At 35.3% G+C, this 24,679-nt stretch overlaps 1 protein-coding gene across 5 annotated transcripts in view; it reads right to left on the reverse strand.

Moving 5' to 3' along the window:
- Positions 1-379: 379 nt before the first annotated feature.
- The window catches only part of DICER1 (dicer 1, ribonuclease III), a 66,760-nt gene continuing 42,460 nt past the window's right edge, over positions 380-24,679 (reverse strand). For all 5 annotated transcript variants that reach the window (XM_055815902.1, XM_055815857.1, XM_055815796.1 and 2 more), the window contains 13 exons: positions 22,233-22,412; positions 21,183-21,396; positions 20,659-20,812; positions 18,298-18,480; positions 17,890-17,995; positions 17,615-17,790; positions 16,538-17,321; positions 14,949-15,104; positions 10,675-11,557; positions 8,410-8,678; positions 5,682-5,844; positions 5,510-5,585; positions 380-5,227 (listed from right to left, as the gene is read on the reverse strand). In XM_055815902.1, coding sequence (XP_055671877.1) covers positions 5,062-5,227; positions 5,510-5,585; positions 5,682-5,844; positions 8,410-8,678; positions 10,675-11,557; positions 14,949-15,104; positions 16,538-17,321; positions 17,615-17,790; positions 17,890-17,995; positions 18,298-18,480; positions 20,659-20,812; positions 21,183-21,396; positions 22,233-22,412 — 3,510 coding nt within the window. In that variant the 3' untranslated portion in view covers positions 380-5,061. The remainder of the gene's footprint in view (positions 5,228-5,509; positions 5,586-5,681; positions 5,845-8,409; positions 8,679-10,674; positions 11,558-14,948; positions 15,105-16,537; positions 17,322-17,614; positions 17,791-17,889; positions 17,996-18,297; positions 18,481-20,658; positions 20,813-21,182; positions 21,397-22,232; positions 22,413-24,679) is intronic.

Consider the following 24,679-nt stretch of genomic DNA (forward strand, 5'->3'; position numbering starts at 1 on the left):
GAGACTTAGCTAAAATAAACATCCTATTCTTAAACCATGTGCTGAATTGTGCAAACTTGTTTTACTGAACCCTTGTGCTCTGGGGCCTCCCAGCTCTGACAAATTTTGCAGGTATAATGGTCAATACAGAGATCAAATTGTAGCATGTACACCATCATTTTTAACCTGAGCGTCCCTTAAGAGTCTTCACATAGCTATGAAGACAGTTCATTCATCAGAGGAAGGAGACAAGCAGACTTGTCTTTAAACAAGGTCAAGAAATAATGTTTTCACAAATTATTTTTTTTATTTAGACTGAGACTGAAAAGTAATTTTTTGTAAACTCTAGAAGATTTATGGAAAGACAAGAGGAACTAAAAACAAAAGCAGAAAGACAATACAAGGTGAACAGACCATAACTTTATTGGAGATATACTCAGCTACAATTATTACAAAAAACTATTAAAGGTAATTGTGATCCATAAGGTGCAGATTGCAAACTTCTGCAGCATGATTACAGTATGAATGAATTACATTTTATGTCCCTTAAAGACAGCTGCAGCATGTGATGGTAAATATTTTATTGTCCATCAAATTATATTTGTTATTCATTCTACTTGATTTTAACCATCTTTTCAGTCAAACTATTTACAATAAAAATGCCTGCAATTTCCAATTCTTGTTCACAAACATTTTTCTCTTCAACTTGCTGCTGCAGTAAATTCTGAGTGCATCTACAAAGCAATTAAAGTAGTCTGTGGTTGCCATTCAAATAAAAGAGGGAAAAAAACCCAAAGAACTTTATTGGATAAAATTTATTTTTAGGAAACATAGCTAGCTTTGACAGAAATTAATTTTAACTGCTAGTGGAGTATACTACAATGACCTCTAGGTATCTGCTAACATAATTCAGCTTGAGTTTCAGTTGATATTTAGATTACATTTCATGGTCATGAACTGTAGTGTTTTAAGTTTTAAACCTAATATGAAAGAAAGAAATTAACTAACTTCTTGAAAATTAGAGAACTGAAAAAGGATCAATGTCGGTAAGTACCAAAAAATCAAAACCCTTTTGCCTCACTCATGTAATAAATACAGAGATTTCCACAAGAATTTTGTAAGGAACCCCACTCAAAACATACAAACCCAGAATACTGTCAAAGGCAAGTGTAGTATCACAGCAGACCATGATGCTATTCGTCATTTTTTGATTACGTGTGCTGCTGCGACTGGGATACAAAGATTTCACTTTTTATACAGATAAATGCATGTAGCATAGTTATGTTATATGCAGTAACCATGCATAAACCCCACATTTTCCAGTTTATGGTTCTGTATTTGCTTACAAGGAGGAAAACCCAAACTCTGCCACATACATATAAGCACAAGATCTTCAGGTATGTAAGCGAATGCAGTTCCAGTGATTAAAATGATACCACACCAATTTGCACGAGCTGAGGATCTGGCACCTCATCCCTGGGCCACTACTATATTCCTCCCCAGCACGGAAACTGGTTCTTGTCCAAGTTCTGTACTCTGCAGTCACAACATCCTATTGTGTAATGAGACTTAAAAATAGTATGCTTTTTTTCTGTACAGACTTTCACAGCATCAAGCTGAACAAACATTTCCAAAGTCGCTACTGGGTACTCAATATTAAGACTGAGCGGAGATTTAGTTGAGGTTGACCAAATTACTAGGGGTTGTCTTCTTGCAATAACTACATTATATGTACAATACGTTGGTTTGTTCAGAGATAATTACTGGAGTGCCAGAGGTCATTCTAATTTTAATTACTTCACATAACAGTAAAATGATGTAGTAGAAAAACAATAGCTTCAAAATACAATCAAGAGTTGTTACACATCTTTGTTGTATTTTTCCACATACAGTAAAAATGCCACAGACATTACAAATGACCTATTTAAGTTGTGCAAGTAAATGACACATTGCAGGCATTATAATTACCGTTTTCAAATTCAGTAAATCAGAACAGCAGCAAGGCCAAACCACATTTTTCCTCTCTGTTAAGCATTTTTTTCCTTGAAATGAGGTAAAGCATGGTACCAAGTGCAATGCTTATTTGTGCTACATGAACAGAACAGCGCAAAAAAAGCCATAAAAATAAAAACGCAGCATAGTTAGGAGGACTGTTTAAAGTACAGTATAACAGGACTTAAGATAAAAAAACCAAGGTTCATGCCAACTAACCCCCACACTATTTATGATGAGCCTGTGTGGTTGCTTTTGAAGATGGGTTGCAACAGTCCGCTTACACTTGTGCTTATAGCATGTCAAGTGATTTCTGTCCCAACCTTCAAATGATCAGATTTAGGTCTTTAATAGCATACACTGTCCAATATCAAAATTATATCAGCTGTAGGGTAAAACACACAGATGTATAACATGGAAACTAATACGAATTTTCTATCTCAAAGGATAAAAAAAATATTTCAATGAGGTCACACTGGAAAAAATTACGGCATTTAAAAAGCATTTAAAAACGCATCAGCAGCAGAAACTACTTTATAGTCAGCCACTACACATTTCAGATTTCCAATTCATAGGCTCTATCTAGTAACAAAGTGATCATTAAACTATTCTGAAACACAGAGCAAGTTCAGTTAATTTTCTTTGCAGCAAAACACTCCATAGCACTTCACTGCTAACAATTACCTGAAACCCCTGAGAATCTATGACCTTGTAACAATCAGTAAGAAATTTTAGGTTTTCAAAGGCTAGCTTAAAATTTAGTTTTTCATAATGCAGTTAAAACTAGTTAGGATTTCCTAGATGGTCTGATTTTATTGGCTGATTGACGTCTGGCCAGAAACACAGAATTATTAACATTAGTAATCATGTATTTTCACTAACAAACTCCACTCCTACCATGAAGAAAGAGCTAAAACTGAAATCACCAACTTTTTTTTTTTTTTAAACAGCTAACTCAAAGCAATTTACCTTTGAAAATTTAGACTGCATGTTTTTCTGTTCCATCTCATTTACACCTGTTTTATACACACCATGACTTGCAGGTCTTATACTTCTCCGTTATATTTTCATGACTGAAGTACCAAACAAATGCTAGAATTTTTTATAAGTTAGTATTTTAATTTTCAGTCTGACTACAATAACAATGCTGCTTTCAAATACAAGAACAGTCTTTTTTGCAGAATGAAAAATGACTGAGATAGAAAATGTATGAACTTTTGAAAACTGTATTTCAGAAAAGCTTAATGTCTATCCCTTGTCACTAAGGCATTTCTTTTATTATTTTGTTAAGAAAGCAAGAGCTGACAGTTTGTTTTATTTTAGTGTGCATTTGTGAGGAAAGGAATAGGGTTTAAAAGCAGGAAATACAGTATTTATTTGTAATTTAATACATAAGACACAGCATCAAGTTCAAACAATTGTGCTGGAAAACATTAAAACACCTTGCTCTGCTTTCTCAAACTTCAAGCATAATTAACAGGGCAAAATTGCAGCAAACCTCTACTGATACTGGTGGGAATACAAGACCCACAGCTTTTTTAAAAGGTAAATTAAGAGGTATTATAGTTACAGTGCAAAAAATTAAAATTTCAAGCATAATATATAAACATAGCACCAAAACAGAAAAAAAACAATGCATGCAAAAAAAGAAGGAAAAGAAAAGAAAAAAAAAAAAAGAACTGAGGTATTTAAGTGAAGAGTGCCTACAAAAATCTAATTAAAGAAGTATAGGCAAGGCCTAAAAAATAAAAGTATGATTTCCCCACCCCCAGTAAAACAAAACACCAATGAGCTAGTTTCTCTAAATTAAGGACCTAAATCACAGATGTATCAAAAGTACGGCAGTTATATCTCAAACATCAACTTTCATGTTATTTAACAGCACAACTTTGGTAGGTGAAATATGCATGCAACTCTGAAAAGTACAGTAAGAAATTTACGTGGAAATATCTCTAAGTGTAAAGGTGCTCTGTTTGTTAAATACGTAACCAATTGACTATAAAATCTGCAGCATATTTTAGGTGTGATATGTCTAAGGTTATTTTGTTAGAGTGACAGTTTGCACTGTGCAATTATTAATTACTGTTTCCAGTATTGGAACTATCTAGCTTGCAGGTTTGTGTAAAGTTGGAACTTTAGCCAAAGACCATATTCTGTTTATGGTATAAAAAAAACTGTAGACTAACCACCTCCTCAGAATTGTTAAAAATAACCTAATTACATATATATGAATACAATTTCTATTATAATCCTGTAACAAGTCACAGCTATAGTAATGAGTTGTACTGTAAATATAGAGCTGTATCATTGTAAAATGCATAACAAAATGAAGGGAATGTAAAACAGTTTGTTCCAAAAAAGATCAGAAATTAAAGATTGTTAATGAGGGTTTATTTATTTTTAAGGCAAGAACCTTTTTTTATGCAAGACTGTGTGGCATAAGGGAAGTGAAGTTTTATTCTACCAGTATGCCAGCCATTTCAATTAAAATCTGTCCCTAACAAATAAGTGCAACAATGATTGGGAATGTCATCTTAATGTAAAAAGATGACATTGAGAGAAAGGAGGAGAGAGAAAAAAAAAAAAAAAAAAAAAAAAAAAAAGGAGAATACTGGCACACTTATTCTTTCTTATACCCAATCATCCAGTACAGTTTATCAACTGTTTTATGACTGGCACTAGTGCACAGATTGAAGAACTTCAAGATTACTATATATAAATCTAGCAACTGCATTAGGCATAAGCTCCCTGGCCTTCTAACACTAAGCAAAGCTGTACTGACAATAAAAGTAAACCAAAAAGACCTGACAACAATTATTCTGAACACTTGCTAAATGTCATCATTAAAGCACTCTCGTGATTAAACAAAGCAGAAGTGAGGAAAGAAGACAAGATTGTGTTTGCGCAAAAAACTATAACTACAATTAGTTCCAAAATTTTATACATGTTAAATGTTTTATCTATTCTGTTATCAAACAAACTTTAAATGCTGTCTTCCAATTTGTTCCTCTCAACACCAACATTTTTTTTTAAATTTGCTTTATCTGTATGTGTTTTTTTCCCCCATTTTACTTAATTTTAAGAGGAGTCTCAGCTGTTTGGGACCTGAGGTTGATTCGCTTTGAGGCTTCGTAGTGCTCTTCTTGCAGCTGCAGATTTGGCAATCCTGTAGCTTCTGCCAACACCTTTAAACTTTCCCTTTCCTACAACTTCCACTGTTACTCGGACCTTTCCATCGTAAGTTCTTTCTGCAGGGCTGCAAAAATATACACGAGAATTACTTACTGCCTAGGCAAGTTAATGTGAAATAAGAGATCTACTTTCTCATTTCTACAGAAGTTAAAGCACTATAGTTAAACAGAAATCTTTTCTCAGAAAGTTATGCAAGGAAAAAAAAAATCAGCAAACACAATGATCATGATAGCTGCTTAGTGTAAAAGAAATTGTAAGTAAATTTGTGATATATAAAAATCCTCAGTAGCTTATGAATCAGTTTAACACACTATAGCAGTGTGTACCAAAGGAAGTGCATTCTTACCTAAATTTGGCTGTCTCTGGCTCCATCTCCAGCAGCTCTCGCACTGGGGAACGGGGCACATTAGCAGAAAATTTTTCTATTTGGAAAATAAACAAACATACAATATTTAGGTTTGTTCTCTTCACAGCAGATAGCACTTAATTATTAATTATTTTCTGAAAGCTGAAAATACCTATTAATGGCCTCATCATCGGATAGTACACTTGCCAAACCATTTCCAAAGACATTCCACTATCCATATAAATGGCACCAGCAAGGGACTCAAATATATCCCCCATGGCCTTTGGTACTTCAATGTCTTCCTCTTTTTCTTCATCTTCTTCAGATCTTCTGAGCTGTTTGCAATTAAAAAAGCCAAGGCAGGGTGGGAAGGGGGGAGAAGGGGAAGAGAAGAGAGAAACAATTGCCTCTTTTAAAATAAAACAATGATCTTCAGAAATGTAAGCTCTGTTACATCCTATCCTGAGCTGCTTCCTTTAAGTTTTTCATTGACAACTTTCCACAGTGAAATTGTTCTTTTGTTCCCCAATGAAACCAAGTTGCTGGATATATCATTTTTCAAATGTGAAAAAAAATCCTGAACACCACTGTGTACAGAGACTTTATATGCTTTGTGAATTCCTCCTGTAATAATTCTGTAGGACTTCACCATGAATCTGCTTTTTCCAATAAGAAACAGACTTTGCTCTATCAGTTTAATGCCAGAAAGTACTCATAAGAAAGGAAGAGTTCATACACCAAACATCTCCTAGGAGGAGACTTTAAAATCTTCAAGTCCAATCTCTGGACAGAAGTTGGATGTACCTTTCCTTACCTCATTTATCCCAGAAGACAAGCATGAAACAAGCATTAGTAGAATAAGCCATTAATAACTGGTAACTAGCAACATTAAACTGAGCTAACAGGCATACCTGGGTATTTTTCAAATGTAGGAGGCAGTGTTTTTTCTATGCTACTAATTTAAGACAATAGTCTATTCTTACTATTAAAACTGAAATTTCAGTATAAGTCTTAAACGTCTTGAGTTAATCTAATCCTTTACTAAAAATACCTCAAATACATATAATTACATTCTCCTAAGTCCAAACAAAGTAACCTGACAATAAACTTTTTGACCATTGCTCCTCTGCCTAAAGAGAAGTAAGTTTGTTGGTCTCTTCCTCAGTATCTGCCCTCTCACTCCATTTGGCCCCTATTTGGGGTTTAAAACCCAATTCAGTCCTCTTACGAGTCACCATAATACTTCATAAACTAGCCCCACCCAATATTTCTACCTAAAATAAATCAAACAAGAAGTCAGACTTGATGTGTACACACTCCAAACGGGGATTTTCATGTTAAAACCCAAATTCAACTGTTTTGAATAGCATATTTTATCCCAAGCACAAACTGAAGCACTTTTGAGTTACACTGAAATAACGGAGAGAGAAACCAAGAGCTATAAGGCAAGGGACAACAGATGTTTCAGGAGTGAGATTTTAAAAAAAAGAAAAGCAGATGACATGGAAACACACATGGAAATGAGTCTAGCTGGCATGAACTGCAGAAACAAAGACTCTTGCATTAACTCTGAAGAAATAAGGGTTTCAGTAATTCAGTGCCAGACCAAGATAGGGAGCAGGCGTAGGGAAAGTGAAACAAGAATTTTATTTGAAACAGCTATCACGCAATTTGGTTACAACTTTGGTGGAAGTTTCTAGGCAATCTTTTTGCATACTAGCAAAAACAGAGCAAAGCTAAAAATCATTACTATGAGCTCTTAAAGTAAGTTTTTAGCCTTTTCATTCATATTGTGAACAAGACAGATAACAGAGTTTGATCTTTTGATATAAAATAATTTATATTATCTAAATTTCAGTGATAAATTTGTAAAATCAATGTTTTCTGAATCTTCCCATAAAACATAAGGATTTCACTCTGTAACAAGAGCGCAAGGGCTGTAAACACATACGTGTAACTGATACATTTTGATTCCCAAGATTTTAAATTGTGTATCAGAAAGAAGAAATTACTAAGAGATAACATGTTTATTTAGTGCTGGAGTATTCTCAGACAGAGTATTTTCTAAAAGACTGATCACAGTTTTTCAGAAGATCAACTATTAAGGATATCTATTAGCTAACACTTTTAAAGAAAGGCCACCTCTCCCAGGAGTCTATTAGAGTATGACTCACAAGGCCCTTGCTCTCATGTATCTTCAGAACAGCTTATCTAAATGAATTAGTTTTAGTCCTTTCTCCAGCAAATAGATATTATCATTAGCTTCCCTGCATAGCAAAGATATGATCTGTGTTTGCAGGTCTTCAGTTAAACTATGTTTCAAATGGCTTATTTGAAAGATGCATGTATTTCCCTAGCAGATATAAAGCCTTTAGGAGCATGTCAAACACATGAGTACAGACAGAAATAGTCTGAAGAAAAACAGTAGAAATCTCCGTCTGTCCTACATTAAATAATCCAGCATTGTGCCAAGGTAGTATTGTTCATGATGCTGCATGGAGAGCCTATCCTGAGTCAACACTATGTGACTTAGTAACCCTTCATCATAATTTTATGGTATAGCTGTGCTTCCAGTCAGTCAGTGAAGAAAGCAAGCTAATTTCCATCCCATGCTGTTCTAACAACACAAAAGCAAAACAGTGACTGAAATAAAGCATCACAGAAAAACCTAGAGGGGCAAACTGGTTTCGATTTAATTATCTTCTGAATGTTCTTACTGACTTTACACTTTATGAAGACTGTATTTTACTTTGCATATTGCACGTTTTGTCACTGGGAGCCTGCTTCTTTGGCTGCTGCGTACATAAAACTAAAACATTACAAAAATGTGCATCATGCTAAGAAATCCAGTGACATGCTTCAAATCAGATACTGAACACATTTCTTCTACTTCCACTAACCTCAGAATCCATCCCTTGCATTTCATTCTTTTCCATTTGAAACTGCACAAAGTCATCAATAACATGAAACAGTTCAGGAGAGACAGCTTTGAAGTACTTGTGGTAGTCATACTTTACAGCTAATGATGCAAAAATGGTATTATTGACTAGAGCAGATCGTAGGTCAGTAAGAACTCCTGGAGAGTGTTGCCGTGGGTCTTCGTAAAGGTGCTTGGTTATGAGGTAGTCCAAAATTGCATCTCCCAGGAATTCTAAGCGCTGGTAACAATCTTAAAGCGTTGGAAATAAAAGAATGTACAACAACACAGTTAAGTTTCACACACACATTCTTTCCAGGCCCTTCTGGGTAAGAGGCTTGGTACACTGCCATAAATTTCACAAACTAACCAATGCTCAGAGAAGTCAATCTGTTGGTTTTTTTTAAAGGTATCTTTGTGTTTAAACAGATCATTATTGAAATATTAAAAAAAAATCAGAAAAAACAGTAGTTATATCTAATAATAGCCACCTTTGAACCAATGCTAATTTGTCAGCCTAGCAAAACACTTCTGTTTATAATCAATTAATGCTTTTGCTCAAGATCACCACATTGTGCTGAGAAAAAAAGTACAATCAAGAAATTTCACCAGCAGGCTGCTCTGAAAATGGTATCAAATCTCAAAAAAAAAAAATCAATAAAGAAATCATTGTATTAAAAAGCAGGGGTACACATACAATCTGAGATTTTTCATCTAATTTGTCACACATACAGATTTCTCAAAAAGCATTGACCAAAGATTCCCATTCAGAATGGATCTTTTAAACTGGAAACTAAAATTGCCAAGCCTTTCCTGTTTGGAAAATTGACAGAGGGCGTGGGAATGCAGAGCTATGGAGGTCTATTTTTAGAATATAAATGAAAGCAAAAAACCGTCTTGAAAGCAAACGGGGATAGGTGGGTAAAGAAAGAAGGCAGGCAAAATTACTACAGAAATAACATGCGAGTGAAAGCTAGTACTAAGTTGCTTTTATAGCAGCTGAACCCAAGATGCTGCCAGATCTCAACTGCTAGCTACCGCTTAAGAGAAAAAGTGAGAGCAATTCACAGTTTTCTGTCTAGGTAAACAGAAATGGAATCAGATTTCTGCTACCAAAAATGTAATTTCATCTAGACACTGTGACTCAAGGTTTCTGTTTATTAGTGTATCTATAAAAAGGAATTACCTCCCTTTCTATATGTTTTGGGAAATATCGTAAAAACTAAATATATTATGTGGGTAATATTACCTCAAATGAAAAAATCAAAGGAACATTTCAGTGTTTTGTTGGGACTATATCTCTATGTACTAACATTTCAAAATTACTTATTTCTTTAATTAAAGCAAAGCTTGCTTACTTCTTGGAATAAGGAACCAATTCCCCCAGTATGGAGAAAAATTGACTGCTGACTGCACAGGAATTTGCCATTCACTTCAAACAGGGTTGGAATTTTACCATGGTTTGTTTTAATTGCATGTTATCATAGAAAATATTTAAAGTTTTAGAATGAATGAATTCTAAATTAATTAGTATAAGCAATTCAGTAAGATTACAGAAATACAAATTTGTACTGCCGTAAAATCTTTTATGAAATCATGTACAGAAACATTAAGCAGTTAACACCTGAAATTAATATTTAGTCTGATTTAGTCAACTGCTTCCAACTCATGACTTTAAATATTTACTCGGTAACACGCCTAGACTTAAATTAAGCCTTTCAATTCACAGCTACAAAGAGAAGTCTCTGTATTTTGCTACCCTATAGACTATTCAGCTAATAACAATTGTGTAGTCTACTTTTACTCTTCAGAAGTACAAAGGGTAATATTCTTGGAATTAAATTATGGCCAAATTTGCTAAATAACATGATACTACTTCTAGAAGTACACTGCAATTTTCCACAATTCTACAAGAACTTGTTTCAGCTAAATGAGCATCTACTATCAGTCATATATAACTAGTGATACAGCATCAGAGATGAAAAACATTGCCCTTTCCCAAAATTTGGTTAGGCTTCAGTAAATCTATCTGTATCATGTCAAAATACAAATAATCATTGAGCTACAGCTTCAACAAGTATCTCCCTCTAAATGAGGGGTAAGATATTATTTTCTAAGATTTTGTATACAGAGATTATTGACTTCTTAAAGTAATGTACGTCTAAGAAAGACTATATATTAGAACACAAACTGCTCAGCTTGCATTTACAATACAGGAAAACACTCTAATTTGTTTAAGACAACTTACCAGTAATGGTATTATAATGGTACGAGGCATGAGTAAATGCCTGAAGAAGATAAGCCTTGTTCTTAAAAGTGTAGTTAATTTTCTTCTCAAAGTTTTCAAAACCAGAAATAAGGTGATTTAAGGTTTTTTCAGCATCTGGGTGATCAAACATACACCTCGGTGGAATCTTCAAACAGCCATACTCCAGGTCTTTATACAGAGAAGGCTCTGAATTAGCTACAGAAGCAGAAACAGAGTTTGGTGAAAGATTTTTCTGCTCACTGTTACAATTCTCTCTGGTAGCACACAAAGTGCCTTCCCAATCATTCTTTTTAATTACAGGGAGCACCTTCAGCCCCAATGAACACAGGAAAAGCTGAGCAGCTCTTTCACCACAGCTGGTCAGATAGCAGCCCAACAGGGCTTCCACACAGTCTGCAATGCTTTTGTCAGCAATACACTGCTCTGTATGCAAGTCATACGAGATAGACTGTTTTCCTGCATCAACACCACAGTTTTCTTCTGAGGGATTCCAGAAGCCCACTACAAAATCATCCTCTTCAACAGCCTTGCTAGGATCCAGATAGCACATAGCATCCCAAGAGCTATAGTCAAAATCATCAAAATCTGATGAAAACTGAACATTACCCAGGGATGACTTTTTGGGTGCTTTCCATTCATAGTTTGAATCAGTGGTTGAAAAGTGTGACAGTGAAATTTTCTTCACAAAAGCCCCTGATCCCATTAACATATTATCAATGAATTTGATATGCTCCTGATCATACTCCAGAAAATCATCTTCAAAGTCTGTTTCTTCCTTGGGTAACCTCCACATTAGGTCTTCATCCTCTTCATCATCATCATAATCATCAAGTTTACCATTAGCCAACAAGTTCTCCTTTGTCTATGAAAGAACACAAAAAATATGCTACTGAAGAGGGAAGTGAGAAACTTTTATTCCAGAACTGTCAGAAGACTAGGATTTCAGTAGCGTCTTCTAAAATAAGACTGGTTTTTAATGTTCCCAATTTCATCGTCTGATCAGATGCACAATGCAACCTCAATTAACACTAGCATTCTAAAGACTAGAACAATTGTCTTGAAAAACAAACCCTTAATTACTAACCTATAACAGTGCACGGTCTACAAATAACAAACACGTGCTGCATTTCACAGGAGCTAGTGCTTATACTTGAATGTGATGCACATTAACTTTAAATTCACCAAATGTTATACACTTGCACATCAAAGCAAACAAAAGAAAGTTCTACATTAACAAGTAGAGAATTACAAGAAACAATTTTGGGTGCATCATTCTCTCTAGCTGCTAAGTAAAATGTTGAATCAATGTAATTTCGAAGATTCTTTCTACATCCTTTGATGGCAAATACTAAGGGGTTTGCAGGTTCGCTATAGTCACTATCACAATCATCTCAGTTTTGGGACACAAATGGAAAACATTTTCAATGAAACTACTACAATAACTTCTCTACCCTTCTTCAACAATCATCACTTGAAGCAGCAAAATACATTTATCCACACCCTCAAACACAGCTGCGAATTAATTCAGTCTACATGGCAAACTAGAAGAAAGTAAGTTTAGGGAATCACTGTAAGTGATTTTTATATTTCACATAAAAAATGAGAGTCTAATACCAGTTAGCTGGCAAGAATCTAATGCTTGTGCGGGTAACAGTCTTGACTGCATGTGTTGGGGATTCAGTAAGTGAACTTGCTGCTTATTACAGGTTATATATCGGCCAGTTTTTGCTGTACAATACAAGCTATACAACGCCGTACAATTTGCCATGGTCCTGATCCAGGAAAGCACTTTAAACATATTAGCTAAATATGTCACCTTCCTAATATCGAAAGGACTACTCACAGGCACAACCCAGCACCACTGATGTCAGTGGGAATTCTGCCACTGGTTTTGATAGGAGTAAGATCAGAATCAAAGTGGTTTTCTGGATTGGGTCCTGAAAGCCAACACCATTTTGCATCAAGTGAAACAGCCTTTATCTGCCCTCAATCTACGTATGTCACATTGTAGGTCTCTGTCACTTAATCCTGCAAGTCTGTGACCCAGATGCTACCACTGGGGACCTCTCCCTTTAGGCCAAATGCACAGCTCTCCAGATGTGTGGATGGGTGGCAGCTGTAAGGTGCACTAGGCAGCACTTGAAACCATCCAGGGATCAAACAGATCACGATGTTCCTCATCAGGATGGAGCAGGCTTAGTCAGGTTTAGTAATGAGAGAAGAGGACAAAAAAGTGGCTATAGAAATTCATAGTTGAGACTTTCTGCCACTGTAATTACCCATCTCACAAACACACAGCAGGGATGTCCACTACTTTGACCAGAGAGGAAAATTTCATTTGAGATAGTTATTTTGTATACTAGTAGCAGTATAATGCTCTAGATAAGACTAATGACTCCCAACTAGAGCTAGTGCTTCTTTCCTTCTTGTTACACGTCACCTGTCTTATCTGTCACTGAGACAAAAATACACTCTCTGAATGAGGCATGTCTACATGGATGATTCAAAACAGATTTCGCTGTCTGTTTTCACAGATTTAGTAAATGATAGATTTCATTTTTACTACAGTTTTATTCACAAGTTTCTTAAAATTAGCTTTAGTTAGCAGGACGGCTACATGAGCTACCCTAACGTTTTCTGCACATTGCTTCTTGTATTTAAAAAAAAAAAAAAAAAAAAAAAAAAAAAATCAATCCTAAGTGATGAGAATGAACAGTAGGTAAGCGAGATAGGAAGCAATTCTGATAGTTGATTTTTTTCATCATTAGATAGCATTTCCAAAATAAATCAACAATGAACCCCAGAAGAAAAGACCTTTTCTTAAAGAATACCTGATTGATTTTGAATAACTTATGGCCACTTACAAGCTAAAAATAAATGTAAATGCTTTTTTTTGCATGCTTTTTAGAAAACAGCTATTTAATCAAATGAACAAAGGAAGATCCTTACCCTTAATAAAGCTTGGTAACACAAAAAATAACGTTTGACTAGGCTGTTTATAGTAACGATTTGTCATAATGATGAGATTTCTAGCCCCAGTTATAGACCATCAGTCCATGGACGGAAAATGAAATTTACATATAAGAAAGCAAAATATCTACATAGCACAAAAAATCTACTTCTTAATTGCATCACTGTCTGCATTTTGGTCTAAAATTGTGTTTTATTTAAAAATAAACAGTGACTAGCAAAGAGGAAGAGGCCACTGAAAAGTTATGGAGAACTGAGAGCTTTTTAAAACCAATGATTAGTTCCTGTCCCAAATGTGCGATCTTATTTTTAGAAAGGTATAGCAGTAAATCTTTGAACTGAAATCTTGGCACAATACAGAACTACAATAATCAGGTTGTTTTATTCTGCAATAAACATTTATTTGCACAGTACATCTACCTAGCAGTTCTCTCATGTGCCCTCTGGTGGTTCTACAAACCGAGTGTGGTCTTCAGAACTGGGAAAAGTAAAAAACAACCACCACCAACTTCCTCCCCTTTACCCTGCAAACCAGTCTCAAACACTTAAAGGCTATGTTACTGATTGCTGTGATCAGTGAGATTTCTTATATACACACTCCTAAACTCATTGTTTGTAAAGAGTAGTCAGAAAATAGTATGAATCATTCCTCATTAAGATTTGTCATTCTGAAACTTTTGGTGATAGACAGTGTGGGTATCTAAGCCAGCATTGTATGAGATGCAGCTCTCAGTCATATCCATGGTGTAGCCAACAGCAAGCAATACTGAACATTTTCTCAAGTCAGACCTAATCTTTGTTCTGCCTCAGCCCTATGAAAAATACCAACTCTTTTTCATATATTCTATAAAGGCGGACTCATTATTTATTAACATCAGGCAGTGTTCTGCCTATACATACCACAGCAAAATCAGTAATGATAATTCTGTTTAAATTTTCCATGAGAAATTTCAGAAAAACTCCTAAGAGCATGCTAACTACAAGCAGCAAAAGAAAAGTTTTTTTCCTCTGCTTTTCCATTAACATATTCAGTCATTATTGGATGATGTCCAGTGAATTTCCTTACTTCAGGTTCTATTCAGGATCAGTGTTCCTCTCATTTTCAGTTAAGTTACAGTGAAGTTTTAGAAGGGAAACAGACATACATATTTGCTTTGTTGGTTTGTTTTTTTTGTTTGTTTTTTTTAAGAAAACATAGCAAAATATCTTTGGCATAGGAGGATGTATGGGTGAGAGAATACAGATACACAAATAATTATTCCTCAACAGAATTAAAGTCTTACCATTTCATCTTTCTCCCACTTATCATTGTTGCTCTTGTCCTGGTTTACTATGTAACCAGGAGGAAGCCAATTGACCGGAGGATCAAAAATTGATACCACCATACGACTAGGCAGTCCTTTCTTCTTTCCAAGGCGATACAAGTTACAGTTGCTGACCTTCAAGAAAAAACATTCTGATAAACCTCTGGATATACATTTACATAAAAAATGAAAAGGTTAACATGCAAAAGGAGCAAAACAATCTTACAAGATCTGGCTTGACAATGTATGTTATGCATTTTCAAAAGGGAGTTCAGCTTTCTTAATATCGTACAACCAATCCACAGCAAGATACAGATTTTATTTATTTTTTTTAAGGCCAAGCATATTAGGTGTGACAATTTCAGTTAAAGAATTCTGACAGATTATTTTACCTTTGCAAAACAAAATTATTGCTACCTTTAAAATAACAGTAAATATAACTTGTAAAAGTATCATTAATTACCAGTGTTAATAATCAACAGTTAGACTAGATTTGGAATTAAAAATGATTGCTATTATGGACAGACCAACCTAAACCTTGGCAAAGTCTTAAAACAGTTCCACATAACAAATCTTATTAAGTCATAATCTAGATGTTACTTGATAGCCTTTAAAATTCTTTTAAATATTTTAAAGGGTAGAGAAAAATGCACTCACATACAAAAAGGAAAAGGAAGTAAGTTTGTAACTACCAACTTCTGATCTTTGTTTCTCATTTGAAACACACTTTCTATGTTTGTTTTTAAAGTCTTGAAATTTGAACTTGAATGTTCAATCACTTCCTTTATTTGAACTGTCCAATTTATTTAGCCCTCCTTATTTTCCAAGATTAAACTACTCAATCATTTAATTCTCAGTGATGCATTTTATTAGAGGTAGACAATCAAATCCTTAGCATTCCATTCAAGCTATCACATTATGTGGGGGGAAAAAAACCCAAACAAAACAAACTTTCATATGATTGATTATTCCAGAATTTAAAAACAGGAGCAGCAGAAGTGAAGACTCTGCTCCTTACTGTTTACATTTACTTTAAAATACTTACAGAAGTTTTGATGCAACAGTTCTGTAAGGTTTTTTGTTGTTTAGTTTTTATTGTTGCGGTAAGATCATATTGAAAGTTTTCAAGGAAAGTAACTTACTGAGGAAACAAACAAAAGGTCAAATAAAGCTACAACCTAAGGGTCTGTTGCTGCTAACTCAATCCTTCATTCAAGCACTCCTGTAAAAGAGTTTCTACACACCACTCTAGTGTTCAGCCCACCAAGCATCCTCACTCACCCTGACCTTTCAGTTCTGTTCAGCCCTGCCCTTTCTTAGGCTGATAATCAGCTGGTTTAGATTTCAAAATGAACTGTAGAAAACAGTTTCACTCACTCATAGTTATGGCAGTATTAATCCTGTAGTCCTGTATTCTTATTCCTAATATGCATGCTACCTAATGTATAATCAGTAAAGACTGTAATTAAATCAACCCGTTGCCATTTAATCTTCTAGCAAATTTTTTTATATATATGGCTCGTTACAGCATACCTTTTACATAATATCATCGGATTGTTACTACTTACTTTTTTGCTTCTCATATATGACAGACGTCCCTCATGAGCATCAGGGTAAGTGCAAAACAAGTACGTAGTGATGGCATGCTTTAAAAATGAATCACCAAGCATTTCTAGCCGCTCCAGATTAAATCCATCACTAGCATTTGAAAGAGTCAAAGCTTGAAGAATGAGACCAGGATTAGGACCAAGAGTTTTTGAGGAGTACCCACTGGAAGGGCTCTTTTCAGAATCTGCTCTGTCTTTTGAAAGATTAATAGCTTTTGAAGTACTGGTGGTCACTGCCATTTTGGGGCATCCATCTGAGGTAGATCTGTTAGCATTTCCATCAAGGTATTTATTACTCAGTAGAGTACATTCATTGCTGGGCTTGGGCTGGTTCTCACTGTTGTATAAATTCTGAATGGGATATGAGGTAGTTGGTTGTACAGGTATTTCCTGCCTGCAGTAATTCAGCTGATTTCCTTGGCAAAAGTCTCTGTTAACTAAATCACAATTGCCATTGGCAAGATTTTTATTATAAGAAACACCATTAATTGCTGCAAGTTCTGCCGAGACATCAATTTGGAGTTTGCTGGGTGACTCATTGAGCAATGTTCTGTAGTTCACAGACATTTGGTCATGGTTTTCTGCAGAAGAGGTTCTATTAGCACCTTGATGTGCAGCATTTTCAGGGACTACAATTGTGCTGTGCTTACAGTAAATTTCATTCTCTGCTAAAGAGGAGTTAGGAATAGAGATGAAGGACTTGCTGTCAATAGACTTTTTCCATCCGAAGTCCAAGTTAGGATATCTGTAAAGATACACACCAATTTCGTTAACAAAAAAAATATTATCACAAGACAAGAAGTCTCTACATGCACATACGTGTTTAAAAAAAGCCACATTCTTCTGAAAAGAACAGTGACTGCAGCATCTAACTTCATCATTTATAATCAAGTCTTTTTAAACTGTTTCACTGAAAACTGACACGAATTAAACGAAGGGCATGAGTTTTAAATTCATGCAGTAATACTTATGTATCCACCTTGTCTTCCAATGAAGTCAGACATCATATTGAAAAATACATACTGAAAAAATACATGCCTGAAATCTGCAGGAAGTGATTTAACCCCTACACCAGCATCAGTGGCTGTTTGAGCTCTTAGTTCCTCTGCTGTCAAAAGGCAGTGCAGGCGATAAAGTATGCTGGGGAGGCAAACTGCTTTTCTCCACAACGATGCTGGAATAGGATGTATAGCACAGAGCTCTGGAACCAGTATCTGGGGAAAGGAGGGGTAAGAGAAAAATTTTACCTGTAAAGCTAGTCAACATATCACTGTTAAGAGAGATGCAACTTGAATTAGATACTTCTATTTTACCTGCTTATTCTGCAAACTTTCCCACTTTGCTTTCCTCTTCTCAGCACTGCTTAGTGGAAGGGCTTTTCCCTTCTGATTCAAATGGCGAGGAGTCAAAAGATTAAGTCTAAAAACCATGTAAAAATACTTTAATGTAAGTAGATAATTAATGAATAGAACTTACTAGCCTAAACTTTCTGAAGTGATGACTTATTCTTAGTATTCAACCTTAATACACTGTGAAGCGCAGCTACCTCTGGAAAGGAAGTTGGACTCGGGTTACGGTTATTGTTACATAACTTAAGTACCCCTCAAGAAAAACAAAACCCAGTAATTATTATGGAAAACTTACGGCCTCAGCTTTATCTCACAATTAAAAAAAGAAAGACTTTATTGTTAAACTACAAACACCAGACACAAATACGTTACCTTGAAGATGTGTGGTCCACATCCAGCAGTGGCTGGTTGACATTGGTAAGGTCAAGATTATACTTTGTTTTATAATATTCAGCAAAAGTTTCATATTCAGGGGAAGGGAATTTACTGAGTGGAGTAAGATCAGTGTATACGTCAGCTACATAGAATCGATGAGGCTGATCAAAATTTCGATACCTAAAAAATTTAAAAAAAAAAAAGTATTTTGGCATATGTTATAGTGTTAAGAATAAAGCTTGTGCTAAGCTCTTTCATGCTTTAATGTGGATGGATGATAAACTTAAATAGGTCACACTTGAGTTTTTGGATTTTTTGTTGTTGTAGAAACCATTTGCTTAGCTAACTCAAATACTAAAGTGAGATGTGTCATCAGATAAGGGAGAATAAAAATCAATCTATAACGTATGAAATTCCCTCTACAGAAACATTTAAATTAAATGCAGGATTTATGCCTTCAGTATCTAATATAAAATCAACCTGTGGACAACAATCTCCAAGAGTAATATTGAGAATGATAATTTCTTAATTCCAAACCCCTAAAAATTAAATTTCATAATTCGGCTTTTTAACGTCCAGTCTCCTATGTGCTACCATAAGTAGAAGTAGAGTTCTATTGTATACAAAGATTGCATTCCCTCACATCTAAACTGGCATTTTAACAAAGTCACCCTCCCAATAAAAATTAAAATGCAAATCCCCAAATACATAAGGTAAATTCATGAACCTTCCAAGGATAATGCAATTCTGGTAATACAGGCAGAATATTAGAAAAATAAATGCAGAATGCCGCAACACCTTTAATGTGGCTACTGATGCTTGTTGGATACTATGGTGATAAACATGCACAGGAAAACAGTAATTAAAAAACATGAAATCAACACTCAATATTTAGATTCACATATTAACATATTTCATACTTCGATCTGCTGCATCTATCATTTTAAGCTTCTATTCAGGTACCTAAATAGACATCTCTAAATAAAATTAACACACTATTAATGAGTCTTTTCAGCTTTGTTCCAAAGAGAAAAATCAAGAAAACCATATTCCCAGGCTGTCTGAACTTCTTCACTGAAGGACATGCTGGTTAAAGGAGCTTTCAGAAAGTCCCTTTTTTTTTAATCTTATTCGCAATTATGCCTGTTCTGAAGAATTAAATCCCAACTGTATCCATACAGACACTGTATTATGCTTCCCCCGAGGAGCTCACAATCAAGTAGAATAGGGAAGGACAAGCACATATTTCCACCATTTTTATGTTGACTGGAAATGGAAGTATTTGAAATCCTGACATTTCTTGATGTACGAAACAAGGCCAAAATTTTTTTGGCTTCTCCCAAGTCTGACCATAATCAGATGGTTACTAATAATTCTCTTAAGAAGAGATGTTTCATCCCAGTCCTACTCCCAATCAAAAAAACCCCTAAAACAAGAGAGGGAAGAGTAATACTGGTTTAGGTACTATAGCCAGATCTTCAGACAGGTGAAACACCACAGCTTCACTGAATCCAACAACTGTGTTAATTCGCAGCACCTATGACTTACTTCTACAGCATTAACTCTGATCACATGAAGCAATGCTTATACACAGTGACGATCCATCCCACATTTTTACACTATCATTTTTACCACAGTATTCACCAGTACTGGTGGGAAGACATTTTATCTAACACAGATGAGGCCAAAGCAAAGTATTAATATGTATCTTCCACATACGTTCTACAACTACCATTGTTTACAATATACTAGGTACAAGCAAAAGCAAATCAGCCCGTTTTCATTTTTTAAATCATGCCAAACATAACATAGGAAACAATTAAGTTTCCACAAATCCTAACAGTTCTGGAGAACCTTTGCATACCCAGTACGTGAAATGAAGTAAATTCCTCCTATGAATACCACTCGATAGAAAGATTCTTTTAACCAGTCTTTTTCACTTGTTAATTTCTCCACCTACCAACAGCATAACTTTAGCAGACCTTTGGTACGAATAAGCAGTAATCAGAGAACAGGACTCCCACTCGATCTTCCAAGTTATAATTGGTTTTCAGTAGGCCAGTTCTTGATGAGGTTGCAACCTTTTATCAGAATACTACCTAAGTTTTCTGGTGAACTCTACTATTCCTAATAAAAAGGTAACAAGACTTGGGAGGCCTAAACACTTAAATCCTACTATGTAGAGTAACTACTGACTAAAAGAATATCTTTACGTTATTTCTGACACCACCAGATATCTTCAGATTAATAGCACACATTTCTTACAAGCAATCCCATTGCAGATATTAACATCCCCTTATTACAAGTGCTCGTATAGATACAATGGGTACATACCTAAAGTATGTATACAGTACTCACCGTGGAATGATAACCGCATCCTGGTAATCTTCTAACTTGAATATAAAAGGCATTTCTTTTGTATATTGTGTACTGGGAATGCCTGTACGCGCCTCAGACTTCTCAATGTCTTCCATAAACTTAAAGTCAATGTCCAAAGTGCTGGAGTCATCAACTTAAAAAGGAAAATGCATAACTCAGTTTAGGGGGTTTTCTCCAGGCTGCACTTTTCTGGGAAGCTGTAAATTACGATATATTTTTTCTTATTCTATACACATATTTGATTATTTCCCATAAAAATTTCAAAGGAGACCTATATACAATTTCAGACCCTTATAAAGTCAGCTGAAACCAAGCTGACAAATCAACTCACATCACCAAGTTAAAACTAATTTGGAATTGTGAAGAAATAATAAAAAAAATCAAATTTTCATACTAACACATTTGGTATTATTTCTACACCTGAAATTTAACATAAACATTAACGAACATGTTACTAAAGGAATTCAAAGTGAGTATTTAAAAAACAAGAGCTCTGTTCTTACCAACATTAAGAGGTAGAACACAATAGGCTGAATCAGCTTCTGTGGGTTTGAACTCTAGTGCAGGTTTCTCAAGACGAAGAATATGTGAAAAAATGTACTGGTGGAGTCGTGTTATCAGCTCAAGCATTTGCAGAGACAGAGTAAAACCAGATTTCTTAAGCTCAATAGATATTGTAACCTCTCCAGAGCGAGTATACACAGGAAAATGAGGAATCTAAATAAGAAAAAAACCAAAAGAAATCGAGAGTAAATCCAGAGTAGGACCTTTGCAAAGTACCTTCTGTTTGGTTCAGATACTGAGGTAGTGCTTGCCTGACCCCACAGCAAACTGGATCAGAATTTTGACCTTTGATGACCTTCAATTATGGATGAGATTTTGAAGGCTTAAAGAATAGCTGTTTGGTTTATTTAAAATAGTTCTCTGCGTTTTACTGCTCTTCTTTTTATGCAAGTTCAAGTAAAAATGGAAGTCTCTTCCATCATGAAGAAATGTGAAAACCAGCAATATTCCTGAAATATTTTCTTCTGCAGACAACAGAAAATAAAATCTGAAAAAAACTCTTCCTCAACTGAGTCTCATCCACAGAAAATGCCTTTCTATTAAAAATTGTCCAAAGCAAGGCGTGCCAATTTCAATTAACATAGCCTACTTTTTCTGCTGCTGCAGACTAGGAATGCCAAGAGGACTTTTTATCATAGCTTTCATGCACGCAAGGTAGCACTGCAGGCCATCTCTGTAGCTGATAATGCCACTCCTATCATACCTCATACAAAATAGGAGGAACATTTTAAATTTGCCACTGCAAAACTATAAAAAATAGAATTGTAAAACAATAGTTCGGCAAAAATAGAACAGATTGTTCCACTACTAAAGACAGAAAACAAACTGACTGGACTGGATGGATATTATTGCTTATTTTCTGGAGGTTATTAATACAAGTAGCACTTACTGTCATTTCCAGAAGTCCCCAAGTCTGAGGGTTAGGGAGTAGAGTGGAAAATGACAGGTTGCAAGGCATGTAGAATAAGAAAAGGAGTTAGAATCATTACCTGAGGTATAGGTTTGGCTGTCAATATGCCAAAACATCTTGTGGTATCCTCAGGAGGATACAGCTTTCGTCTCCTGAAGTTGAGCTCATCAGGTAGAGGAGTTGTCAACACCATTCCTATCACATATAGGTAACAGGGCTGATCAGGTTTAGGATAACTATCCCTTAAACATTCTGGAATCTAAAAATCAAAAACAGAAAAAAAAATTAACGTGATAAAAATCACCAAAATTCACCTAAAGAATTTTTTTCAACATGGCTTCACATGCTTACTTGAAAAGTATTGCTAAAAATCTGGACTTAAGTAATGCTTTCTTTCATAAGCAAAAACGTTTGGTCAGCAGCCTGGCCTGGCAGCCATGAGATCTGTCTGAACACTTGTATCAGGGGAGCACGATGCTCCCAGATCTTGCTGTTTGCCAAGAGGCAACTTCCATTACATCCCCAAACTTCCTCTGTACACACCCTGTGTTAGAAATAGAAGTCTAACTGTAGGACACAGACACCACAAATACAACTGAAGTTTTGATGTTAATTTCCATATTTAGCCAGTAACTCTGGAGGACACTTTTTAGACTTTAGCAGGAGAAGAAGAAAGGAGAGAGAAAAAAATAAGGGGGTGGGGGGTGGGGGGGGTGGAGAAAAAAAAAAAGTGTATGCCCAGAAAAAAAACCTACATCCCAGTAATTAAATTTTCATATAAGCTTGGCTGAACTTACAGCTTCATTAACACGGATACTTTTCCCAAGCATACTTTTAAATGTATCAAAAGTGGTTTTTATACATGGAACAAACACAAACAAAATTCAATACACTGCCCCTTTACCCAGGCACTACACTATACAAGTCTTTCAGTAAAAACTGTAACTTACAAATGTTAATACTCACAACAGCCAAAAGCCCTTTTAACTCTGCTGCTCATATTTGTCATAGACCTTAAGAAACCATGTTTTATGTTTGGTCAGAGTTCATTACTTTGTAGGTCTCAAGAATGATCGTCCTGTTTATCTAAAACTAAATTTGCAATACATGTAGTTCTGGATTTTAAATTTATATTGTAGCAAAACTATGGCCATGGCTTAATGGAAAATTACTCATAAGTTTAATAACTATATTAAGCCCAGAGGATCTTGTAGACCTTAAACATTTGCCAAAGCTTCTTTTCCAGATGTGAAAAGTTGAGACAAAAACAAGCGAAAGTATTCTTGGATTCTGTATAAAAAAACCCAACAAAAACAACTGAGAAAGCATGATGCATCACTTGACAAATCAACTCCTCTGAATAAGGGATATCATAATCGTGCATTTTATGAGTCACCCCTATTCCAACAATCACTAGTGAGATAAGAGGATCGACAAAGTCACTTGTAACAAGAAGCACCAAGAAACACTGTGCCAAGATTCAAACCGTTTGTGAAGTCTTGCAAGAAAAAGGTTTTCTCATCTGTTCCCTCTGTAACATCCTCTGTGATGCCACTGTATCCTCTCCTAAGCTTTCCAATAACCAATTATTTAAAGTACTAATAAAATTAGGGCATGTGGAGGATGCAAAAAATAGAATTACTTTAGGGCTGTCACCATAACTGAGGCTGGATGTGAACATACAACGCAGCACTACAGCCTACTACTGAGCGCACATGCTGACATTCCTATGTGGGGCCAAAGGCTAACAGTTTCTCTGTGAAATGCAAAGATTATCAGAAGCTACTACGCAACCTATTCTGAATTAGTCACCTTTACTATTCAAAGGACCTTAGACAGAACCTGTAACAACTGCAGGGGAAGAAGGAAGGTTCCAGAATAGTTGCAAAATACTCTGACAAAGCTGCTATTCTCCATTTTCTCTTACTTTTCAAGTATTTGACGTTCTCCCATAAATACTATCTAAGAAGTCCAATTCTACAAACTGATGTGGCTGAAACCTGTTGTAACAGATCTACGGATACGTTACTTACTATAGCTCTACATTATTAAGTATCTTCTGTGATTCCTTTAGCATATTAAGTATAATATTCAGAACTTTTAAAATAGTGTAAAATATTGAAAATATAATTAATTGATATTCTAAAGATTTAAAACAAAAAAAATTATGAAATTTTGTGTTTGACTAGTACAGTCAAACTAAACTAAACCAAGCATATATAAAAATGAAAATATCTGTGTTAGGCACCTGGCAGATAATTTTGACCCCCTGGTCATCTCCTTCTTCAATCTTCAATTATTTGTCTAAAAAGCCAGTACTTTTTCCTTTGCTGTAGTACATTCACCAGACAACTTAGACAATTTTACAGATTATTAATGCAGGACAGTTCTTCCCAGTTATTTCTATACCAGACAAATACAGTCAACAAGCTTTACAGAAACTGTACATTCTTTGAACTACAGGCATGCTCCCAAAGCATATGGTCATAGTGCAAATTTCCATACAGTTAAAACTGCAAAATATTT

Source organism: Falco peregrinus, chromosome 1 (assembly GCF_023634155.1).
Source record: "Falco peregrinus isolate bFalPer1 chromosome 1, bFalPer1.pri, whole genome shotgun sequence".
NCBI lineage: Eukaryota > Metazoa > Chordata > Aves > Falconiformes > Falconidae > Falco > Falco peregrinus.